This window comes from Saccopteryx bilineata, chromosome 7 (assembly GCF_036850765.1).
Source record: "Saccopteryx bilineata isolate mSacBil1 chromosome 7, mSacBil1_pri_phased_curated, whole genome shotgun sequence".
NCBI classification, from domain to species: domain Eukaryota; kingdom Metazoa; phylum Chordata; class Mammalia; order Chiroptera; family Emballonuridae; genus Saccopteryx; species Saccopteryx bilineata.
This window is the reverse complement of record NC_089496.1, coordinates 48,926,580-48,952,738: the sequence shown is the minus strand read 5'-3', so window position 1 is coordinate 48,952,738 and position 26,159 is coordinate 48,926,580. Positions and strand designations below refer to the sequence as shown.

The 26,159-nt window shown below is 40.1% G+C and overlaps 1 protein-coding gene across 4 annotated transcripts in view; it reads right to left on the bottom strand.

Moving 5' to 3' along the window:
- BBS9 (Bardet-Biedl syndrome 9) overlaps window positions 1-26,159 on the bottom strand; it is a 388,196-nt gene that overhangs the window by 220,067 nt on the left and 141,970 nt on the right. For all 4 annotated transcript variants that reach the window (XM_066239905.1, XM_066239906.1, XM_066239904.1 and 1 more), the window contains one exon: window positions 3,365-3,546. In XM_066239905.1, coding sequence (XP_066096002.1) covers window positions 3,365-3,546 — 182 coding nt within the window. The remainder of the gene's footprint in view (window positions 1-3,364; window positions 3,547-26,159) is intronic.

Below are 26,159 nucleotides of genomic sequence, written 5' to 3'. Positions count from 1 at the left end.
CAGCAGATGGAAAGCCCTGGACGAAGCCGCGTGAACAAGCAGGTGTCTCACAAAGCGAAGACCTGCCCGCACGGGCCATCAGGAATTCCCACCAACATGCGGTATTTGGAATAGGAATTTCGAGAACTTACTTAGCAAGGGTACAGAAGGCTGCTCAGCGCCCACCCAAAAACCATTCTTCAGCCCTTTTTTACTAAAAGGAGCCCAAGTTTATTCTAAACAACAAAGCGCTCAGCTAAAATACTCAATTTCCCAGGCTCTCTGCTCCTGCAGCGGCCAGGGAGATGCGGGCAGAAGCTGCTCAGGGTGTGGCTTCCAGGAAGGGTTCTGACTCAGCTGCAGATGTGAGGGCAGGAGTTCCAGAAGCCACCCTGCACCAGCGGACGACCCTGGGAGAGAAGGAGTCAGAGTCCCAGATGACAGTGGGCCTGCCAAACCAACCCTGGTCGGCCCACCGCTGGACTTCTTTTCCACGGGAAAGAAAGAAACCCCAGCCTGCTTAAGCCGCTTTATCTGGGCATTCTGGTATACGCAGCCACACAGCGCCCGGAACAACCCATCTGCCGACAAGGTCACCAAGTGCCAACGTTTCCCGTGCCTGGTGGTACTGGCAGCTCGGCTATCCTGGACATGTTTCCCACGGGCCGCGGGCTTTCCCTTATACCCTATGGTGCTGCTCTCTTTCCCTTCCTGAAGGCACCACTGTGCGGGGAGTCTGTCTCAATATCGTGCCCACTCCCCAGACTCACCCCAAGTAGAGGATGTGACCAACCATCTAAATCAGGGGTCCCCAAACTTTTTACACAGGGGGCCAGTTCACTGTCCCTCAGACCGTTGGAGGGCCAGACTATAAAAAAAAACTATGAACAAATCCCTATGCACACTGCACATATCTTTTATTTTAAAGTAAAAAAACCAAAATGGGAACAAATACAATATTTAAAATAAAGAACAAGTAAATTTAAATCAACAAACTGACCAGTATTTCAATGGGAACTATGCTCCTCTCACTGACCACCAATGAAAGAGGTACCCCTTCCGGAAGTGCGGTGGGGGCCGGATAAATGGCCTCAGGGGGCCGCATGCGGCCCGCAGGCCATAGTTTGGGGACCCCTGGTCTAAATCATAAGGAAACTTCCATCTTTGAAAGTGCCTACTGACAGATGTTCTGGACTACTGGTAACAGAAATGCTTCGCAAGATTCCCACTAATGGGTCGAGTAGGAAAACTTTCAAAATCCATGAGCCATACAGAAATTATTACTATAACTTCATGCTTACAACATACATTCCTCATAGAACTTACACACATAAAGTCAGGTTCAAAAACCCTTTTATTACAGTAGATAATGTACACCACGTGTACAATGAAACGTACTCTTTAAATTGGCTTTAAATTTTGCTGCAACTCTTGCTTTGAAGAAATAAAAAAAAAATAAGCTGTAAGTGCTGAATATAACCTGCCAAGGCTGTGAAATTTTTTGCAAGTTCAAGTCACTGTACTGAAATAAGTGGCATTTAAATGAATAATGAGGTCACCAAAAAGTTCAGAGTCTTAACTTCTCATAATCTTCTATATTGAAACGATTGGTGCTTTTACATAATTACAGGCATTTTATTAAAGAAATATAACGCAGTTTTAGAAGGGTACAGGATACTAATTTTTTTTCCATATCTAGAAATAAAGTATTTTAAAAGTCTCTCTTTTTAAAAAAGTTTCCCAGTGTTTCTTGTTCAGAAAGAAAACCAAATGATGGTGGGGAAAGGGCAGAGAACTTCAAATGTCAACTAAAACTGGAGGTTATGTACATAATGAACTTTTGCACCAAGTCTGTGAGTACATCCCTAACTTAATTAGCAGTTATTTTAAATTACACAGAAGGATCAAGGTACTGACAAGTGGAACAGCCTAACCCTTCTCACCCAAGGGCATCACTATGGTCACCAAAAAAATAACTTCGAGCTGTAAGGGATTTTTCTGAGTAACGTTTCACACAATTAAGTGTTAATCAAAATATCATTAGCACATTGTTTATGGAAAGAGCAAAATCTCAAGGCACAAACTTTGGAGTCAAAAGCCACATTCAATTCATTTAATGAACTCTAGAAATTTCATGTTTCGTATATATATATATACATATGCCACTCTCCCCCAATTAAGTTTTTGAACGACAAAATGAGACTTCTAATTCCATTAATCCCAAAACACCAGTATCATAAATGGGAGAAAAATTGTATATTGCACTATGACACATCCAATGTTAACCGTTTTCTGTTTGACTGGGAGGGGGCGGTGGGGAGGGGTGCGGATAACGAGTAGGTTTTTAACTAATTGGAAGGCACTTAAAAGACCTAAGTTTCACTGGTTTACTTGCAAAACTTTCTAAAAGAAAGTGCAAAGCCAAAGAATAATTATTTTATTTTAATATTCATAATTTTAAAATATATTCTCGAAATCCCTCTGAATGGGTCTTGGTAATAGAGGCTCAAAAATACATAAATCTCATCAGAGTGACTGGCCCAGGATGAAGACTGGCCCCGTTGTTTGGGTTGGCTTCTGATGCCCTGCTTCTTTTATTATTCCGACTTGTTTTAACATCTCCTTTATGTGAAAGTAGTCCGTATTTTTTCTCATTAAAACAATACTTTTACCTGACCCTGAGAAGGGAACTCAAAAGTAATGCTTTTCACATGTCCAACTCAAACTGCAGCATTGGTGTTTTGTTTCTCCTTTCAATTTACAATAAAATTATACCCCTGTGAATCCCAAAGTAAGATAATATTGAGTTATTCAAAACTCAGGAACTGAAAATACCATCAGCCTCTGAGTCATTAGAAATCAGCGGACCGCAGGCTACACTCCATTTGGACGGCTAATTAACTACAAACATAAATTATGTTACTAAGCTGCAAATGACTGCATTTTTTAGTAACAACGTGGTAACTCGTGGACTGCTTTGGTTTCTTTTAAAAGAAGCAACTAACATGTAATTCAGGGGTATCAGAAGTTAATAAATGACCACTCTAAACCTTAATGATCTTCTCAAGGCCTGAAACCACTACCCAAAGAAGGACTTGTTTCTTTTTTAGAGTTTAAGGAAAAAGACTAGATAGGCACTGTCCCTGGAAAGGGGGCACGAGTAAAAGTGTCACCTTAAACAGGACACATTTTTCAGAAGCTACAAAACACAGATGTAGCACAAAGACTTTGTGTACTAAAGGGCAACACAGTTTTTACAAATATGACTTTAAGCTGGGGGGGGAGGGGAGATTAACTAATGTACAAAATTATCTATATACAAAGTAATAATATAAATTGTACAGTGAACAGTAAAATCAAATAATAAAACCCTTAAAGGAGATACCTTGTGATTTGTTAGCATCTTTGATGATGTTCTGAAGTTCTTTCAACTCTGCATCAAGCGCGTCATAGTTCAATTCCCTAGCTTCAACTTTCGGAGCTTGGAACAAAGAAGGATCTGTCCCCAGGTAGGAACACTGCAAGCGACCGTCATCGCTCAGGGTGACTATCGCTCCCTTTAAGCCACTACAACAAAGAAGAGAAAAATAAGACAAACCGAAGTTTTGCAGTGGATATGGCCTTGACCGACTCCATTTTTATTCAAATAAGCTTCAATATCCCAGTAAGAAAATGACGATATCTATTTCTCAAGGTTTACATCACAGGTTCAATTCAATTGTTTCTAACCTGATTTATATGTACGGAACTATTCCCAATGTTCTGATTTGGTACAGGAGGGAAGAAAAAAAAAAACAACCCCCACGCTAACAACAACTACAATGGCCGCCATTTGGGAGAAGCTGACGACATGGCAAACCCTGCTTTAAGAGTTGTTCAAGCGCCTGTCTTCTAACCCTCACGCCGGCTCCCACGCGGCTGAGAACAGCACCTGTGGAGCCACAGCGGACCGAGAGCGGGGCCGCTGGCCGGCTGGCTGAAGCCATGGGTTGAGGCACAGGGGCAAAAACAGGGCAATCCAGGGGAACGGCGAAGAGGCTGGTGGCCTTGGAAAGCGACATGCCCGTGCTCTTCTGCTTTTTGTTCTCTTTGCCCTTGGGACTCGCGCTCGCCGTCTCTCCGGGGCCACCATCCGTGACTTCCTTCGCGCATGCGCCTTCCCCTCCCTCTCAGATGGAAGTACCCCCTTTTCTCCTTCCGTAGCTCTTTCTCCATCACACCGCTCGTCCCGATGACCTTTCTGCCCCGTCCTTTCACCCTGCCTCCTCTTGGACTCCCTGATCTCTGTTCACAGCTAGCCAGAATACAGAAATCACAATTTTAGCCTACCGTTAAAAAAATAAAATAAAAGTTGTAAGTTTCTCTGATCTTGCTGAAATGAACACTATTTGCTTCTTCCATCGTTTGCCCAGAAGAAAAAGGAAAATTCAACATGAGAAGTCATTTTCGGCTGGTACATAATGAATTTGTTAGTTTTGATTTTTGTGACGTTTCTGTGATGTCAGCGATTTAAAAAAAAAAAAAAGTTACCAACCCTGTTCTAAAGGTTAAATGTTAATCAAAAATCATATAATTCTTAAGAGAAAAAGAACTTAGAAAAAAAATGTTTTTATTCACTTGAAGAAAAGGATAAGGTATATAAGGGTCCAGGCCTTATTCAGAATAAATAAGTATTCTCAGAACACCCCAACATTGAGTCATGGCAAGTGGTCAGCTCATTCACTAAACAGCTCAACTTGATTGAAAGAAGATACATCACTGCTCAGTCCTTCCCAGAAGATGGGCCAGCACCCACTTCCCCACCTGCCTTCAACACAACATTCCTGCGCACACCTTCTCCAGGGCTTAGGCACAGCCGGTGCCACATAACCCTGCGGCGCGCCCTCAGAAGGATGAAGAATAGAGTTACATCACTGATTCAACAGCTAAAGACCTAGAGGAGCAGGTGGATGCGGGCCTGGGGGCCTGGCTCGGGCTCTGCCACTATCTAGCCGGGTCAACCCGGAGAAGTCTTCTTAAATGCTCTCTCTCTGTCCAACATGACAAGGTGAGGCTAGATGACCCTCAAAGGTCTTTAAGTTTTATGAATTTGTTCTGTCACTCTCTCTCAGAAAATAAATACTCACAAAATAAAGTTATTTTCTTAAAGTGTGAAAAGCAACACCACAGAACCTCTGGGCTGGATCCTTTCTTTGCGGGCAACTGAAGCCACCTAGTGGCCAGGGGGATGCAAACCTCCAGTTCTGGCAAGCCCACTTCAAGAGGGCTAACCCTCTGCGCCTGAGCTGTCACTGCCTCTGGGCCCACTCCACACAGCCCCACGGAGGTTAGGAACCCGATCAATCCTCAGCAAGGGCAGCTCTCTGGTTGGCTTCTCAGAGAATGTGAGGAACATCAGTCCTTTGAATCTAGAAAAGTTTTTCCATTTCATGTTCACTCTTTTAGTGCTCCATAGCATACGAAACCTAGCATGGCCTAATTAATACAAGTATCCCCCACTATGAAAATTTATTTTGTCTCTCGAGTTAGCTAATAATTGAATCAGTTTTGTCCCACTGTTTTAGTTAGCAAATAGCAACAATTCAGACACAAAAAAGATTTATCTAAAAATTTATCTGAACCTATTAAATTTCTGAGTTCAGATAGGATGAGTTTGAATCGTATTACATACATGTATGTCTTCCAAATTCTCAAAAATACATTCTTTGCTGGCATTTGGGATGTCCGAATGGAAAAGGGAGGAGCTGGAGTTTCCCTTAGCAGAAGAACTCACCAGACGTCATCAGAATGTCTTGACAGTAAATTACAAAACTTGAGCAAATTTCCTTTTTTCTCATCAATGGCATCAAAACCACTGCATATAATTTAAATCAAATAACAGAAATTTAGACTACAGGTGAATTTATTTAACTTTGTCCATTTTATTCCACAGTAACACCAAGACAAGCTATAAAAACTCTAGACTACATCAGTGGAATTTCTGTCTAAAACACCTGTGAAGGGACAGGCACTTTAACTCAGGCCCTATAGCACTACTTAATAAATAAGTCATGCCATCTCCTGGTTTCTTGTGCAAAATGACAAATTTTAAGATGGAGATATCATTCCTACAGTTGAGCCCAATTTAAGTAATATAAAGAGGGAAAGGAAAACATAATCAAGATTTCCTGAAGTCTTTCCACATAAAGAACATTTTATTTAGCAATATTGTCCATATGAGCTAATGTGGTAGGTTCTACGAATGACAGAATTTTATGCTGGAGGAAGCCATCAAGTAAATCAAGTACTGTGTGCCACACTACTTCTATCTTGTATCTTTAAAGTAGAGTGAAGATTGCCAAGATTACAGTCTCTGGATTATTACTGATCCTGGAAGCACACTGGCTAACCAAAGGCACCGGTATTTTATAAAAAAAAATCAAGGTCAAGGATGTTCTATGTACAGAACACATAATAACTCTCTGATTTTTAGCAATGGGGCATGACATTAAACAATAGAATTCGTTCAGGAATCTGAAAGTAATTGTTTCATCACTCAGTAAACAGATCCCTGCCTTAATAATACATTCAAACAGAATTCCAGATGGATTTTAAAAGTTAAATTTAAAATATGAAACTGCAAAAATATTTATCTGCCCTTGGGATGGAAGGAACTCTTGCGGCAGGAAAGCTACAGAGGAAACTACAAAGGAAACGACCTCTAAATCAAACCGCAAAAGCAATCTAAACTTGTTATATGCTTTAAAAAACAACATGGTAAAAAGAACAAAAGTCAGCCGGGGCGGAGTAGCTCAGGAGGTTAGAGCATTGACCTGATACAATGAGGTTGTGGGTTCGGTCCCTGGTGGGGGCACATGCAAGAACCAACCAATGAATGTATAGATGAGTGAACAACAAATCGATGTTTCTTTCTCTCTCTCTAAAATCAGTCAATAAAAAACTTTTTTTTAAAGAACACAAGACAAACTGGGAAAAACGTTGACAACCAACATAAAACACATAATTTAAGCTAAACCATATAAAGCTGAGAATATTCTACTGTTTTTGAACTATAAAATCAGTTTTATGCGTTTCAGCTAATATATAAAGAACTCTAACAAATAAATGAAAATAAGAGTATATCCAAAATTAACAGGTCAAAAGAAATGTATATAAAAATAACAGTTAATAAATAGATAAAAGACATTCCAAAATCAACTCTATGTATATATTTTTAAAAGCTACATTTGATTATTTAATACCTCAAAACTAGCAAATGTGTATTTAAAAATCAGTCCTGCTGATAGAGAAGGTGTGTGGAGAGAGACATGCTCACACACTTTCGATAGGAATGTACTTAGATTACTTAGAGGAAACGTATTGCCTCCACTGTACAAAAAGAAGAATGAACCCAGAGAAGAGAAGGAACAGACCATGGTTACCAGGAATTAATAAGCAAAGCTGGCCCTGACCGATTGGCTCAGCGGTAGAGTGTCAACCTGGTGTGCAGAAGTCCCGGGTTCGATTCCCGGCCAAGGGCACACAGGAGAGGCGCCCATCTGCTTCTCCACCCCTCCTCCTCTCCTTCCTCTCTGTCTCTCTCTTCTCCTCCCGCAGCGAGGCTCCATTGGAGCAAAAATGGCCCGGGCGCTGGGGATGGCTCTGTGGCCTCTGCTTCAGGCGCTAGAATGGTTCTGGACGCAACAGAGCGACACCCCAGAGGGGCAAAGCATCGCCCCCTGGTGGGCATGCCGGGTGGATCCCGGTCGGGCGCATGCGGGAGTCTGTCTGATTGCCTCCCCGTTTTTTTTATTTTCCGTTTCGGAAAATAAAAAAAAATAAAAAACAAAGCTACGGAAGGCTACAGGCTTCCTGGCTTCAGACTCGCAACTTTCCATTATCACACAGCTGCCCTCAGAAAGCAGCAAATGACTCTTCATACAAAATTTTTTTTTTTTTTTAGCGTAGACTATATATTCGACAAATATCAACCGCTCTCGTAGAATGATTTTACATTTAACTAAACTGTATTTTAAATAAACTACAGAAGACATTTTTCATTATTTTTCTAAGCACAATGCCTAAGTATTCAAGAATCAAATACAAAAAATAAGGTAGAAATAGAAAGAGACCAATGCTATATAAAATGCCATGTGAATGTCTGCCTTTCATCTACAAACTTAATAACAAAATGATTATGGTTATTTCCTATTTCCTCCTGTTGAGATGAAATTAGCTGACACACCTGTTTGGAATTCAGTGGTAAAGGCGTATCTGACAGCCATTTGGAAGTTGCTACTGTCAGCAGGTTCCAACTTTTGATGAGAGCTATCAATTGTTAAAATTATCTGCATTAAAAGGCAGATTAATGAACTATCTACAGAATCAAGCAGGGGTATGGCTTTCTGGCAAGTTCTTGTGAAGACAAGTATTCTCAAACAAAAGAGAAATAATTTTCATATTATAAGAACCTCAAGTCCTAACTGCGCTTATGGTTAAACCAGCTTTGGGCTCCTCCGTACCTTTACCGAACCACCGACAGTGAGACAGAAAACCTAAAGGGGGATGCACGGTCTTGTTCTAGGCTCTTTTTTATTTATTAGTTATCTCTCATTTCCCCACTGCGTTTCACTGACTCATCACTCACTCACTCATTTCATTCATTCGTCAAATATTTGCAAACACCTGTGAGATGCAGGATACCATCTGAAGTGCTACAGAGCATACACAGGCGATACGTTTGGAAAGCATCTCAAAGAGACTGCAATCCCATAAAAGAATGAGAGAAGTGTAGCATGGGGTAGAAAACATAAGTACCATAAGGCAAGTATACTGTACTTGAATGTCATTTCCAGGCAGGGGGGTTGGGGAAATTTTAATGGTGGAAATGAAAGGTTCAGCTGGACACTGAAATTCAGTCCGGTCTTCAATGACTGGTGCTGAATGAACATATACACGATTCGTATGTAAGGAACTGATGTTGACAGAACTTTGAAGCTGGTTCATGCTCAGTTTTCCCCAACACCTCAACGTTCTGAACCTCTAAGTAGCAGCAGGAGAACACAGCACATGATGGCATACACCATTATTCCGTGGCTCTTCGTGGCTCCATCTGCAGGGAGGCACGGGCTGACAGGGTTTCTTCACGGCTCTCCCGATCAGCACGTATTGTGCTCATCTCTCCCACCTGCCTACGTAAAAGTACAGTCCTATCTCATTCTGATCTTCATTGGGGTTTGCGCCCAACCAGGATCCACCCAGCATGCCCACCAGGGAGTGATGCTCCGCCCATCTGGGGTGTTGCTCTGTTACAACCAGAGCCATTCTAGCGCCTGAGGCAAAGGCCATGGAGCCATCCTCAGTGCCCGGGCCAACTTTGCTCCAGTGGAGCCTTGGCTGCAGAAGGGGAAGAGAGAGATAGAAAGGGGAGGAAGAGGGGTAGAGAAGCAGATGGGCAGTTCTCCTGTGTGCCCTGACTGGGGAATCGAACCTGGGACTTCTACATGCCAGCAGACTTCCACACGCCAGCCCGACGCTCTACGGCAGAGACAACCAGCCAGGGTCTTTATTCTGTTTCATTTGTTTGGTGATTTTTGTTTCATTTTGCTATTTTTTTTCAGTGTTTTGTCTTGCTTATTTTTAACTTTATATAACTACAAAGTTAAATAAATGTTAAGTGATCTGCCCCATGACAATTTGTTTTTCAAAACCTTCTCACCATTAATTTGTAACTTACTGCTGTATAACATAAACATCTGTAACAGCTGAGGTGCGTGGGTCGGGAGAGTTAGGGGAAAGAACACTGAGTATGAAGGACAAGAGAGACACAGGAAGGGAGAGCTGGTCAGACTATCTATGAGGAAGAACAAGCAGCCCGGTCCACAATGCGGGGGACAGAAAATAAAACAGGAAAGAGACTGTTGGGAATACGGCCATAATTGTGAAAGCGGTGAATGGAGGCTTTTTAAGCTGGTGAGTGACATGAGCAAAAAACACGCTTACAAATATTTACCCTAAAAGACTCAATATTGTTCAAAATGTTGATTCTCACCAAAACAATCTATATAGATGGAACGCAATCCAAATGAAAATCCCAGAAGGCTTTTTCACCCACAGAAAGTGACAAGCTGATTTCACATTTCTACGGAAATGCCAAAGCAACAAACAACCTAGAATCGCAAAACAATCTTGAAAAAAGATTAGAGATAGAGGGCATTCATACACTGACTTCAAGACACACTCTGAATCTATAAAAATCAAGACAGTGTGGGCCTGACCTGTGGTGGCGCAGCGGATAAAGCGTCGACCTGGAATGCTGACGTCGCCAGTTCGAAACCCTGGGCTTGCCTGGTCAAGGCCCATATGAGAGTTGATGCTTCCTGCTCCTCCCCCTTCCTCTCTCTCTTAGTCTTTCTCTCTCTCCCCCCCTCCTCTCTTTAAAATGAATAAAAAATTTTCTTTTATAGAAAGACAGTGTGGTATTGGCAGGAGGGTAAATAGATGAATGGAATAGAACAGACACTCCAGAAACAAACCTGTACTCATTCAGTCCATTTTCAGCAAAGATTTCAAGGCAATTCAGTAGGGGAAAGAAAAGTCTTTTAATTTTTTCATATAATTTTATTTAGAAAATTAAATTTAATGGAGAAGAAAGTCTTTTTTTTTGTATTTTTCTGAAGCTGGAAACGGGGAGAGACAGTCAGACAGACTCCCGCACGCGCCCGACCAGGATCCACCAGGCACGCCCACCAGGGGGTGATGCTCTGCCCCTCCGGGGCGTCGCCCCGCCACTCCAGCGCCTGGGGCAGAGGCCAAGGAGTCATCCCCAGCGCCGGGGCCATCTTTGCTCCAATGGAGCCCTGGCTGCGGGAGGGGAAGAGAGAGACAGAGAGGAAGGAGGGGGGGTGGAGAAGCAAATGGGCGCATCTCCTGTGTGCCCTGGCCGGGAATCGAACCCGGGTCCCCCGCACGCCAGGCCGACGCTCTACCGCTGAGCCAACCAGCCAGGGCCGAAAGTCTTTTTTTTAACGAAAGGTATTTGAACAAACTGGATCTGCCTATGGAAAAAGAAATAAAACACAGTATACACAAAAATTAATTTGAGAGGAATCACAGACCTAAACATAACAGCTAAACCTAGAAAGCTTTTTTAAAAAAAAAAAGACAATTTCTTCATCAGCTGGTGTAGACAAAGATTTCTTAGTATGTGGAAGCAAAAAAAAAAAAAACCCAAAAACCAAAAATAAATAAAAGGTAAATTAGATTTCTTCATACCTCAAAGCTTTTCATTAAAAGACTACTGAGAAAATATTGAATAGGCCGCCAAAAACTGGGAGAGAATACTCACCAAGTAAATTTCAGACAAAGAACTTGCATCTCTGCATATAAAAACCGACTATAAGAAAAGATACAATGACCAAAATAAAAGTTTAACTGAGCAAAAGACTTGAATAGACATTTCATAGAGTCAGGTATAAAAATGGCTGGTGAGCCAAGGGAAAAAAAAATGCTCAACATCATTAGTCACCAGGGAAATGCAAACTAAAGTCATAATGAGAGACCACCACATACAAATTAGAATATTTAAATTAACCTGATCGACAACACTAAATGCGGGAGGGGTGTGGAGGCACCAGAGCTCTCGGACATCGCTGGTGGAATTCGGACATCGCTAGTGGAATTCGGACATCACTAGTGGAATTCGGACATCACTGGCGGAATCTAAAATGAGGCATCTACTTCCCAAAAAGGGTTGGCAGTCGCTAATAAGAGTAAGCATATATCAACTCCCAGGATCTTAACTTCAATAAATACTTGTTGTTTTAAGCTACTAAGTTTTGAGACGGTTTGTCACACAGCAAAGCTAATTAACACAATTGACCTACAAATACCCATTCCTCCTTTAAAATTATCTCTCCCAGAGCCAATCATATTACCTTCAAATAACATAGACCATCTCACTATACCCTCTAAATAATACTTCTATAATAGCACATATAAAATATTATGGCACTTTTAAAAATTTTTTGCATGTTTCTCATTTTTGACGAGGCTGTAAACTCTCTCGGGCCAGGGATTACACAACATTGAATTTGTATCCCTCAATGCCAGACACAATGACTTCATCTTCATAAAATGTTCCAAAAGAATTCATTCTAAATTCATCTTCATCTAATATAATGCCTACTTATAAACAGATAGAAAAACACCACCACATTCCACACACCAATCAATAATTACAAGTCAATGAGGAAAACCTCTGTAATTGCCTACAACACTTCAAATGGAACCCTTGAGATTAATAAAAAATATATACCCAACTTTATTTATAGTTATCTAATATTCCCAATCATCAAATATAAATAATAAGGCAATGATAACAGCCATGGGAGGGCTGAGTATACAGGTGGTGGCTCTGACCTGGCACTGTGCCTTGAATGTAAAAAATGCCAAGAAAGTTAGTATGCAAATACATTCTCCCCCAAAGAAAAGAAGAGAGTTCTTCTAATGTAGAAGTTTAAGGCAATGAGTCTTTTCATAAATTAACATAGAGGTTGGAATCCTTCCCTGATTCATGAAAGAAGACACAGTTGTATGCCCTAATTTTCTAATGAATTAAGCCCTTACCAGAATTAAGTTAGGTATTAAGCAAACCACCTATATATTTTTAGCACATATGTGTTGAGGAGCTATTTTTGCAATTTTTAAAAATAATTATGCCTTAAGCAAGGACCTATAGCCAAGTAGGTCCAGCAAAGCTATCATTTAAAATTGAAGGTGAAATGAAGAGCTTCCCAGACAAAAAAACAACAACATCAAAAAACAACTAAAGGAGTTCCTTACCACCAAACCAGTATTATAAGAATCCTGAAACACTAATTAGAAAGAATTTATGCACCCTGTGTTCATTGCAGCACTATTTACAATTGTCAAGATTTGGAAGCGGCCCAAGTGCCCATCAGTGGAGGAGTGGATAAAAAAGCTGTGGTACATTTACACAGTGGACTACTAATGGCCGAAAAAAAGAAGGAAATCTTGTCCTTTGTGACAGCGGATGGACCTGTAAAGTAATTATGCTAAGAGAAATAAGCCAGTCAGACAGACCCACCGTATGATTCCACATAAGTGGAACCTAATGAACAAAATAAACTAACAAACAAAATTTTTAAAGAAGACTCATACACACGACGGACAGCTGCCGGAGGGAAGGGGCTGCAGCACTGGGTGAAAAGGTGAACATTTAAAGCAAAACTCACAGACAAGAGCGTGGTGAGTACCAGAGGGAAAGAAAGGTGGGGGAGGTAGGCGAGGGTCAAAGGGGGTAAATGGCGATGGAAGGAGATGTGACTCGGAGTGGTGAGCACACAGTATACACAGGTAACGTATTATAGAAGTGTACACCTGATATGCATATAATTTTATTATCTGTCACCCCAATAAATTCAATAAAAATAAAAATTAATAAAATAAATAAATAATAATGTTTTGTTGGTCCTTTCCTGCACGGCCATCTCTCAGGCAAAGCTTCCTATCAATGCACTAGACAGACACAGCTCAAAGTCAATACAAAACTCTGGGCACCAGGAAGGATCAACTATAAAGAATCTAAGTTTCCTGCTGCACAGTCATTTCTTGCCCTGCCTTCCATACAAACTTCCCCCAAATCAAGAATTTAAAACCATGTTCTAAGTTGCAATTTGAGGTTTGTGTAAACGGTTTTCAGTTATTACTGCTATCCACAATTAGCCTCGATCATCAAGAGCTGGATTATTTAATGAGAGGGACATGGAAATGAGAATGCCCAAGGAGAGGACAGGTAAAACGGGGGAGCCAAGGCCAGCTGCCAAAGGCGTCCAAGTCAGTGACACTCTAAGAAGGACACTGTCACAGCGGATTGCAAAAATTACAGAGCTTGTAGTGGGGAGACCGAACAAAATATCTCTTGCAGTCAAGAAATTTCTAAGCATCCAGAACTCAGAAGTTAGCCTGTTCTTTCAAAACTCGTACACGCTTAGTAGAAAGTCACCACAGGCTACTAAATCTGACTGGTTACGCTTACAGACTAAACTAGTAAACTGCTAACCAGGAAAAAAACAAAAGATGTAATTTCTAGAAGTACCTCTTTTGTCCTGGGGAAGCAAAATATGTTTATAAGGATCTGACTCGACTCTAAATTCTTTTGTTACTGAAAAAAATATATATATATATTGGCCCTGGCCGGTTGGCTCAGTGGTAGAGCATCGGCCTGGTGTGTGGAAGTCCTGGGTTTGATTCCCGGTCAGGGCACACAGGAGAAGCACCCATCACTTCTCCACCCTTTTCCCTCTCCCTCTCATTCTTCTCTCTCTCTCTCTCTCTCTCTCTCTCTCTCTCTCTCTCTCTCCCCCTTCCTCCTCTCCTCCCACAGCCATGGCTAGATTAGAGCAACTCGGCCCTGGATGCTGAGGATGGCTCCATGGCTTCCACCTCAGACACTAAAAAATGGCTCAGGCACCAGATAGGCAGAGCATCGTCCCCTAATGGGCTTGCTGGGTGGATCCTGGTCCAGACACATGCAGGAGTCTGTCTCTGTCTCTGCCTCCCTCCTCTCACTAAAAAAAAAAAAAAAAAAAAAAAAAAAAAACAAGAAAAAGAAAAAGAAAAAAAATACATATTTCTTTATTATCCACTATATTCAGTCACCATTCTAGATGTTAGAAACAAATAGGCAGGTGACAGTGGTCATTTTCCTCAAAGAACTTAAAAGTCCAGTGGGCAATACAGATATGTAAGTCAAACAGGAATGCATGAGGCATGCGCTGATAGATGGACATCGCCAGGGAGCCAAAAGAAAGCGAAAGAAATCCAGATCAGATAGAGAACGCTGCAAGGCTGGAGTTCCCACCCCCCAGGGCTGAGAATCCCTGAACAGGCCTCGCACGTCTCCTGTTCCCATCCTCTGCTAACCCTCTGAGAAGTCAACATTTGTTAGCAATTACATCTGTGCTGACAACGGCCAGCCTCCCTCCCGGCCCGTGAGTTCAAATGTCGCGTGGCTGGCTCGTTTCCACTTGAGTTATATTAATTTACACGTGGACGAGTCTTTCCCATTTTAAAGTGGCTTTTGCACACATTTCATCTGTGTTCCTCCATCACCTTAAACGGCATGCAGAAAACCAAACTTTTCTTTCTCATAAACCTGTTCTCTTTACAAAGCTTCCCATCGCTTTCAATATCACAATTGACCTTATCACCATGTTCCAAAGAACAACCGTAATGCTTTCTCGGCTTCACGCCTCTACATTAAAAGTCACCGACTCATATTACTTACTTGCTTCTGAGTTTCCTTATTTAACTGCAAAATGAAGCAGCTAAGCCAGATGATCCAATGTCCTCCTAACTCAACTCAACTATGTTATGATTTTAAGTCTTCGAACTTTCTCAGATTCATTCACCACGACCTTAGTCCGGGCTAGTGATTCTCAACCCCAGCAGTACGTGAGAATCTCCTGGAAATATAAAAAACTGCCTATACCTGGTCCTTCCGGGGTCCAGACAGGAGAGTTATTTAAAGACCCCCCTGGCTCCAGTGATTCTGATGTTGCTAAAACTAAGAATCACAAGTCTAAGCCCTCATTATTGTCACCTACAATTTGCAGAGGGGAAATCTGAGGCTCAGAGAAGTGACCAGGTTAGCCCTCTCTGATTCCAAAGCTCATTACTTTTCACTGTGCCCAAGATCCACTGGTACTTAAACTTCTCGTCTATGCCAACTGATGGAATGCTTGCCTTCATGTCGCTTTAAAAATGTTTTCTTTTTCCCCGCGTATGTGTATAATTGGTGTTTCCTCAAAGGCCAGAGGCCAGAATTGTAATCTTCTCATCTCCCTCATAGAAACCATGTCAGCATTGAGGACAAGAAGTACAGGATGCTTTTAAAACATCTCTCATAAAGTAGTGATTTGGGTTTGCATTTTCAAAAATACCCAAAAGAGATCTAATCAACTCTTGAAAACTGCCACAATAATTTGGGGACACTGTCAACTGATTGAGACAGAGAATCAGTATGGCACAAACTTCAGGAGAGAAGGCAAATTCCTAAATTCAGGACTGATGGGTGGTGTTTTCCTATAGACTCAAGCTACCGAACTTCAGACCTTTGGTGAAGAGCCAAACCTCATGACTAGATACCCTATGGGTGACCATTCCTCAGTACAAACCAGTTAAAACAAAGAATTTCAAAGCAACTCACTGACAGCTTCTTTCCTGCCTAATTTATTCCTGCCTGAAAGCTAAAGCTAATCTTGACAAAGAAATCTAAATTTGTTTTCACAGTTCTTCCTGAGCAGCTAATCCCTTGATTTGGGCCCTCTTTTCTTCTCTAAGGAGGGCACAAGGTTCTATGATGAGCTGTAGCCTCCAGCTTCAATCCTTCCCAACTTGATTCCATGTTTCTCAGCAGAAGCTGAATGTGGTCCTGTGGTCCTCATGGCCAAAGTGGTCTTTGTGGGGTATACAGTCAACTAGCTGCTGAGCTACTAAGAGCAACTGAGCAACAACATCCTGCCTACCTCCTTTTACCAGTCAGAGGATGAAATTTATTCCCTCGTTCATCCTCAATTCCACCTTTCTACACACATGCTCCAGTGAGCGCGTGTTACTTTATTGCCACCTGGCTTTTAACTGTTTCTTCATTCAGCGATGGAGGCCGTTTTGCAGACCTGTTAACAATGATTATCAATTGGTCTGTTTAGAACTTCATTGTGGTAAGAGTATACAAGTGATAACATTGCAACAAAATACAATGTAAATGAAATAGCTTCAAATGGTTTTATTACAGCCCAAGTCTATCTCCTTTATATGGGTCTACGGAACTTGCTTATTTGCAGTCACACTTAGCAGTAAACATGTCATTTAATCTTATTGGAACTCAGTCCAAGTTAGTGACATCTTTAAGTTATAAAAGTATCTAAAATTGAGGAATCATTAGTAACAACTATACCCAAAATTGCAATACATAAGACAAAGAAAGACTATACTCCTAACCTGGACAGTCAATTTTTAAAACACATTTAATAATAAGAAAATTTTTTAAAATTCCAATGGTCTTTGATAAGCCATCAATAGTAACAGACCACGCATGGCACCTGCCCTTTCAAGTGGGAAGTGAGAATGATCCTTATCATTACTGAGAATGTCTGCTCCTACTAGCGCTATAGACTCTGAATTCCTTTGCCATCACTTAAAATCCAATAAACCCAGACCACAAGAAGAAGGAAAAACATCCTAATTTTGCTACAGCACATACATAACTAAGTGATATTTTAAAAGCAAATATATATTACAAGTTGAAAATCATACTATATTGTGGGAACCAATGAATTGCTTGTCATTCACTCAGATTGCTTTGTGTTCTTGCTCTTTTTAATTATGTTATTTACGGATATAACTCTTGAATTTACTCGCATTTCGGGAAGACTCCTCACAGACACTGCACTCATATGATGTCCCTGCAAATATCACTGCATTCAACAGATTACCCATAGAATTTGCTATTTCAATTACTTGTTGAAATATTTTATTTTGTGCTATTTCTATTACATATCATGCTAGAGTCGCAGGAATTCTGAATTTGAAGGAGCATTTCACTGCTAAAAATATGAAACAAATTACTCTGGCATCTAAGAAACCTAACTGAAAGCAACTCCTACACACATGTGGAATTAATTTGCAAAAGCTATTCTTTTATTGGATTGTAGGTAATAACAATGGCATATGCTCTTTGTACGTCTATTCTTACAAAACAAATTTTTCACAACATAACCTTTCAAGAAATCAAAATGCTTCAGATATTTTCCATCATACAATGTCAATCCAGTAACTCAAATACCTGGCTCACAGGATTTCGTGCACAAACTACTTCAGATTACTATCAAAAGAAAAGCATTTCATCATTTTTACTCCCAGTTTAGTGACTGTAAAAGGGCTTTTACATTTCAAGTTATAAAAGTCCTTGCTTTCCTTTTTCTACATTTTCTTGCCCTAACAAGACTTAGTACAGAAGACTTCACGGATGCTAAAGAAAAATAAATTTGGTGCATGGAAGAAAAAAAATGCTTCTATAGCATGTGGCCTTCACTTTAGATTGACATTTATTAGATAAAATAATTTGTCTTTTACAATAAACAATCTTCTACCATTTTCAAGATCCTTCACTTTGTATAATACTTCTGAATTAATATAACGCTTTTTACTAAAAAGCATTTGTCCCTTCAAAATGCATTATTTCATCATGAAGTGACGAAGACTAATGAGAATGCTAACAAGTTGATACTACACTGTATTAAGCAATAAGATACCTAAAAACCACCCACTTCTCTTCTCTCTTCTTTCCTGGTATTCTATATAAAGGGGGGGAGGAGTCTAACCTTTTCTTCTCTTCTATTTTTCTGATGTTAGATCAAGAAAAGAGAGAACCTTGTTAGATTCTTTTTTAACTTTTCTGACTTCTTGCGTTACCATCATTCTTCTGGTAAAAAGCAATATTAACATATCCACATACACACACACACAAACACACACATACAGATGTGCTAATCAACCTGATTATAGTAATCACATATATATTAAACCACTGCATTGTATACCTCAAATATATGCTATTTTATTTGTCAATTTTAGCTCAGTAAATTGGTTGGGGGGAGTAATGTTGGGGTGGTAAACACACAATACAGTGTACAGATGGGTTGTAGAATTATGCACCTGAAACCTGTATAATTTGGTTAACCAGTCACTCTAATACACTCAATGAAAAGAGAAAAAGAAGGAATATGTAAAAGTACCTAAAAATAGAACCTGTGAACGTACCTACACCACCCGTCATTACGTACTGGTTTCTTTTATCAATTTTCTTTTTTAAAAAGAAAAATTAAGTAACACCCCAGCATTTTATGTCTCCTTGAAATAAGTTGTTTAGAAAGAAGCAAGTTGTAAATAAATTAATAACTTTAAGACTAACATAGTAAAATTACTAAAAATCAAAAAAAAAAATCTGAAAAGCAGCCAGGAAAGAACAGATTGCTTCAAAGAAATAATAATTAGAATAACAAAGCTAACTTCTCAATAGTAACATAAAAGCCAGATGACCACTGGACTTATATTTCCAAAGTGCTGAGAAGAAAACAACTTGCTAATCTAGAATTCTATACCCAGCAAAAATATCCTTCAAAATTGAACATAAAGAAATTTTTTCAGACAAATTAAAAAATTGAAAAATTTACTTCCTGGCAGATCATACCCCAAAAAAATTACTAAAAGGTATTTTTTAAGCAGAGGTAAACTAATCCCAGATAGAAGTTTAAAATTTTAGGAATAAAGAACACAGATGAAAAGGTAAAAATGTAGATGTATTTATATGTTGCTAAATGTCCTAAATTCATTACTATTTCATGAGTTCTTATTGTATCTACTTAGAATAGGAATAGTATTGATGTTGTATTCCTATCTTAAAAAAGAAAAAACAACATGGAGAGGCATATCCAAAGTTCATTGGCCTGAAATCCTAAAGGTTATCCTAGCAATTGCAAGAAAAAAATCTTAGTCTACATCCTCCCTATCAACCCATACTGGAATCTATAATTAAGAAGACAAAATAGAAAGTAAAATGGAAAAGAAGCAGTTTAAATGATTAGAGACAGAAGGAGGAAATCCTGGCTTCGCCGATGCTCTGACTTTGAGAAGCTATTTTCCGGGTAGTGCATCTGGGAACTGGACATTTTCCATTCGCCCGGCAAACTTTCCATCTGTTTGCGATTTGCTCCGTGCCAGAAGCAGCTGACCACTGCATCAAAGGCTCCCTTTTCCTCTGGCTTCCAGCTGAGTTTGGCCAATGAGAATCACTGGCAAGAGGCTGGAGAGAGGGAGGAAATTGGGGTCAGGGTATTGACTTCCTCAGCATTTCCCTGCTAGGTCACCAAGGCTGGTGGTGACCCTCAGTCTAGGGCAAAAAACCTGCCAAATGGCTACGGCTATACTCTTCAGGATCCAGTAACGGGTCCCTTCATACACAGATGATAACAGTTCCCTCTGTGGCTAGCTTCACCATTCCTTGTTCACAACTACTTTCTTACCCCGTTTGAGCGTGCTACATGCATCTGCCGCCAAAGAACCGGATCGATACAATCATGCCTATTGGTAACATGAAAAGTTGCAAAAACAGAAAAGACACTAACAGCTCAGACTCTTAAATTGAGAAACACCAGGAATTGGACCCTGGTTCCAAAACTGTGACCTTGAAAGAGCATGCTAATATCTCTAATGCTCTCTGATCTCATCTGTAAAAATAATAATAATCCTAGTACCTGCTTCAAAAATCGTTGAGTAATATTGATTATTTAATGTAAAGAAAGAGCTTAGCCCAGTGCCTGTTACAAAAAAAAAGAGCTTAATAAATATGAAACGATTATTACTGTCATATCATTGACTACTGTTTGCTTCACAGGTACGGTGCAAACTGGACCATATGACTGTAACTATGACGTACATAGATTCATTCCACTCCAGCTTTTTGATTAATATTTAATGCATCATGTTTCATACCAGAAAACATGTCAAGAGGCAGACTATGGCTTTTACAATACTTTACTTTGCCAACCACAAGATTAAAACACAACTAGATGCATAATTTTTCTGTCTATATAAATAAGCATGTGTACATTTTAGAAAATAGCATTAGCACAATAAGCAGTTCCGCTCCAGTTCAACATCATCGGGGGAAAAAACATAGTGGCATCAACCAGCTCAATCTCATTTCAGCTGGCGCAGGGCTACGGTCACATCTGGTTGGGTCAAGTCAAAGCAAACCATGTCAGTACATCATACGCTCACATAACCGCTCCGAACAAAAAGAAAATGCACATATTAGGCAGACACTGCCTGTACACTTGGGATCAGAATTGCCCAAAAATAACCTCAGTAACTTAAGAACGAAGACCAGGAATGATGAAAGAGCAGATAAAGGCCATCAGAACACAGCACCCATCCGGCCATTTCAATCTGGTGACTTAAACGTGTTAGTCAGCATGCGGGCCCCTGTGAACGAATACAAGGCCACGGGCGGCCAGCCAAGCCAAAGCCGAGCCCGCGGTGCGAAACTGGGTCGTGTGTCCTCCGGAGACAGCTCCTGCTGCTCCGAGCAGGGTCCACGCAATGGCAATGCATCTGACGGCATTCAACAGGTAACCATCTTCCCGATTCTCTCTAAGTGAGAAATGGTATCAACAACAATAAAAGCCTGCGGACTGCTATGTGAACCATGAACCAGTTTTTCTTCCCCGGGTTGGTTATGGTAGTGGCTCAACAGATAGAAAAACAAGGGTATGCCTTGTTCCTTTGTGCTGGGTGGAGGGACTGGTTCAGCTTGGCTGCCACATGGACCGCAGTTCCAGTCTATGATCTCAGACACCGTAACTCGGGCCTTCCGGAACCAAAGCACTCTATGAAACACAACTTTCAAATCCCTCAGACTTGAACTGTTTAAACATGATGCGATCGGGCAAATGGAGGAACTTAAATCAAAACTCTGTACACACAGGCATTAAATGCCATTGCTAACAGTTATAGAATGTTTGCCAGAAAATACCTTTGCCAGGCTTTCCTATCTTGGGCTCAAACTTCTTAAAGGCATCTAATTCAGAGATGAGTGTATTTCTGCAAGGAATTTAATTCAGTAACTACAGTTACAGGCTCTCTAAGTAAAATAATTATCAAAGTGAAGAAATTGGCAAATGCACCAAATCTAATAATAATGCTGGCTAAAACCTATACACTGCTATTTCCAGGCACTCTTCTAAGTGCTACTGCTAACTTATTGAATCCTCATAACAACCCCATGTGGTAGATACTATTATTAGCCCAAGGGCACAGAAAAGCTGGGGCACAGAGAATTTAAAGATCTTGCCCAAGTTCTCAGAGCTATTGAGTAAGTAAGTGAGCATATGGTCAGTCCTCTGCTTTAACCATCACGATATCCTAACAGGAAAAACAAGGCTTTAAAAAACATTCCTGGACCATGGCATTACTGAACTGACTAAGACTTTTCTACAGCTCCAGTCTCTCTTAGCTCTTCCATTTATCATCAGTTATTAACAATTCAAAGTCTAGATTCACAAAGAAGTAAGAAAACTGAGCATATCTTCCCTAAAAGAGAGAAGGCTATAATAAAATTTCTATCCAATGAAACAGCAGAACATTGATAAAATGTCTTCGATAACTATTTAGAAGGCACCTGATTATTCAAGAAGTTTTCAGTAACGTAATGGCATTCGTATGTAACCAGGTTGATTCGGCCATGTGTTTATTTTATTATTATTATTATTTTTACAGAGAGAGGGATAGACAGGGACAGACAGACAGGAACGAAGAGATGAGAAGCATAGATCATTAGTTTTTCGTTGCACGTTGCAACACCTTAGTTGTTCATTGCTTGCTTTCTCATACATGCCTTGACTGCAGGCCTTCAGCAGACCGAGTAACCCCTTGCTTGAGCCAGCGAGCTTGGGCTCAAGCTGGTGAGCTTTTTGCTCAAACCAGATGAGCCCGTGCCTGAGCTGGTGACCTTGGGGTCTCGAACCTGGGTTTTCCGCATCCCAATCTGATGTTCTATCCACTGCGCCACCGCCCGGTCAGGCCGTGAGTTTAATATTTAAAGAAAAGCACCCTTTCATGATCTTGCACTCTTTTACGAACCCAACTCAACTTATCAAATACATTGTCAAACCCAGTATGAGCGGCTTCCCTTACGGCACAGAATATAATCAACTAATCTCCAGGAGTCAGCTGCCTTGGTAGCGTTGTGTGTTGTGAAACGTATCTTTTGTCCCTTTATTTTGCAATTAGATGAAAAAGTATGTACAGAAGAAAGGATCTAGTCCTTCCTGCTTTTCCGCTTTCTGACTCCTCTGTTGATTCCAGATTCCCGTACTCCATGCCAGAGCACCTAACTGTAATTGGGAGAATGTATCCACTACTTACTTTTATATTCTCAACTCTACAAGCCAAGTCACCTCCACAAAAGACAAATCAATAGTTACAATGTCTTCAAGAAATGCTTCCTTGTATTCTTTATTGGCTTGTACATTTTAGGATAAAACGTACTGTTATTTACAGTACATCCTTTACAATATGTTTTCTGTATTCAGAACAGTGGTATCTGTCAGTGATTTTTCGCTCTAAAAACAAAGCTGATGCCTCCTCAGTAAGGTAAGTTCATAGGCGCAGGCTCTAGAGAAAAACCAACCAGCTGAGATAGCCAATGAATTCTGAAATAATTCACAACAGGTCATCTCCTGGAGTCATAAGCTGTTTCATTTCTACATGATTTTGTTTTGTGGTTTTTTTACTCTGGCTTGTTTTCTAAGTCTTACATCCCAAAAAATCAGAATGTTTTCCCTTTCATGTCCACAATGACTCTTTTAAAAGCCTTTTCTTTATCAGAACCAGAAATGTATTTCCAGTGAAATTTTATTTTTTACTCTGCAACTCTTGAAGATAACCAGGCTCAGAAAGACAGAACCTTTTCTTTGAAGAGTAAATGTTACTGGCAATTGAATTGGTCTTCCCCCCGCCCCCCACTGTTGTTTGTAACAAAAGTACTAAATCCTAAGATTCAAGATAAACTATTGAATTCTATCTGGTTTCCTATCCTAAACAAACTGCAATAGGAGGTGCCAGATTAATTCCAAACGAATGTGCTCTAGGGCACCTGCAGGGACCGTCCTTTTTAACCTTCGCATACCAGGAGTGCTTCTCCACCCCTGTGGGAAAGAGACGCAGGTCTGGGAAGTCAACGGCTAGTCAGTCACTGAAGGAGAAAGCCTGGTAGACTCTCTCCAGATGATGGAAGAGCAGAAGAACGTCATGGGCCCTGCAGTGTTTTCCCTGAGGGGGCAGCCCAGTGAATGCCTGGGCTGGGGCAGAGATCTAACCGAAGCAGTCCCCCCCCAACACCCCATCTTGCTCCTTTAGATTACCACAGTCTCAGCGAGCAGGTGACCATTCCCTGACTTCAGAGAATTTCCAAATTACAGACCCAAAGTGAAAGTATGCCAAATAATGCAATTTGTGAATATTAAATAATTGCTTTCAACTAACTGGGTGTCAAGTTTGTTTATAATCTCGACAGAAATGTATCAAAATAGAATCAAATTATCACTTAGTCACAAATTAAATTACAATGATATAGTTTTTTAATGTAGTATATAATATTTTCCACAGATTTATAATTTAAAAATACTAACCAATTCCAAGATATGTTCAGAAAACTACTATCGAGAGTCACTAGTGAACAAAAATAAATTCAGTTATAATATAAATATTTCCTGGGCTATTTTGTCAACAATCTGAACTAAAACAGTCATTGCTGTAGTGATTAGGTTACACTGCAATGTATTTTTGAAAAATTGTTCTTGATTCCTCTGCCTACTGTAGTCATGTTGTAAATTCTCACATTTGTTCTTTAACTTCAATGTTTTCTGAAATAGAAAGTTGTTCTAAACCAGTATTATCTGGGACTATGTTTTCTCTAATTCTATAAACTAAAATAATAATAGATTAATTTTTAAAAAATTTAGAGGTGGGGAGAGTAGTAGACTAAAAATTCAAAGAGTGAGGGAAAAGTTATGACTTAATTAAGAAGTAAAAGCAAAACTGAAGCTTAAAATTTAGGTCTCATAAAATTTTGAGGGGACAAATATATGGTGACAGAAAATGAGTTGACTTTGGGTGATGAGCACATAACGCATTTAACGGTTCAAATGCTATAGAGATGTTCACCTGAAACCTATGAACTCTTAATTGATCAATGTCACCCCATCAAATTTAATTTCTAAATAAAAAAAAATTTTGGTTCCTTTAAAAATATATTTCTTAATTTTGTTCACTTTATTGCTTTTTCAAATAATTAAAATCTTAACTATATCGTCAAACTTTTGGGACTCCATTTTCAAATGTTTTTTGGCAATTTCCCTTTTCAAATATAAAATTAAATGCCAAAAACTGTGCATGAATAACATTAAGAGAATGATATGAGGAGAAAACTATCGGGAGGTTCTCCATTCTGGGTAAGAGTTTGACTCTTAACCCTCAACGGCAGCTCAGCTCTTCCTCTAACACTGCAAACTGGTGAGAACCGAATCTCTCTGACTTTCTTCCCCTTCTGATCCAATTTTAGAACCAACATCATTTAAGTACAAAGTCCAGCATGATGTGCTTTATAGGTAGAAATCTGTGCGGTTACACGATGCCTCTGTATATCCTTTAATCTACAACTAAATAAAAAATCTAAATAAAAGACTAGGTGGAAGATTATATTGGACTCATTCTAACAGTAAACATTTTATTATTAAGTTATGTCCAACCACAGCAAGTTCTGCTTGGGCAAGAGGACTATTTAAAAAAGCATTAGGCAAATTTATCATCAAGAAAAAGCACTTGCACCGAAGCACGGCTATCACAGCTCAGCTTACTGTTCTGACTTTGTCGGTTTACACAGACGAGCACTAAAAGCAACCATTTGAATTTCTAGATGAATGGGTCATTACCTAGAAAATCAAATTTGGCTTCATGAATATAAATTCATTCTTAATGTTTATCATGTTTAGACATTTTAAAATACAAGCATAGGATGACTGCGTAAAAGCTTCTAAATGTGATTTATTGAGTAAGAACATAGCTCTAAGGTATCACATTAAAGTCGCCACTTTCAGCTCAGGCCTCCAGCAGCTAAGGGTCTAGCAGCATTACCAACAATAGCGACAAGGCAACTGCTCACGGCCCTAAATCAACAGCAGCCCAGCCAGGCCTCCTTCTTTCTCCCTCTCCAGAACGCCGCCCACATCCCATCACTGTGAATGGGAGGAAGGAGAATTATGGAAATGCATGCATACATACATACATACATATACATATTTGGAAAGTTTTTTTTGGGGGGGAAGGGTTTGCTGCTGCCAATAGCAGTCAACATCTCCAAAAGGAAAGATATTCAGAAATAATCTTACTGTTACGGCATCACATAATACAGAATAAATTACACACCTGTAGTGGCTTCTAAGAAAATATATATTAAACTAAGATTCACAGTTCTCTGTTTCTGGTTTTCAGGTGAGAAGTTCTTGGCCACTCTGAGAAAGGGAGACGATGTCTGTAAGACGCCCCACACCAGGGCA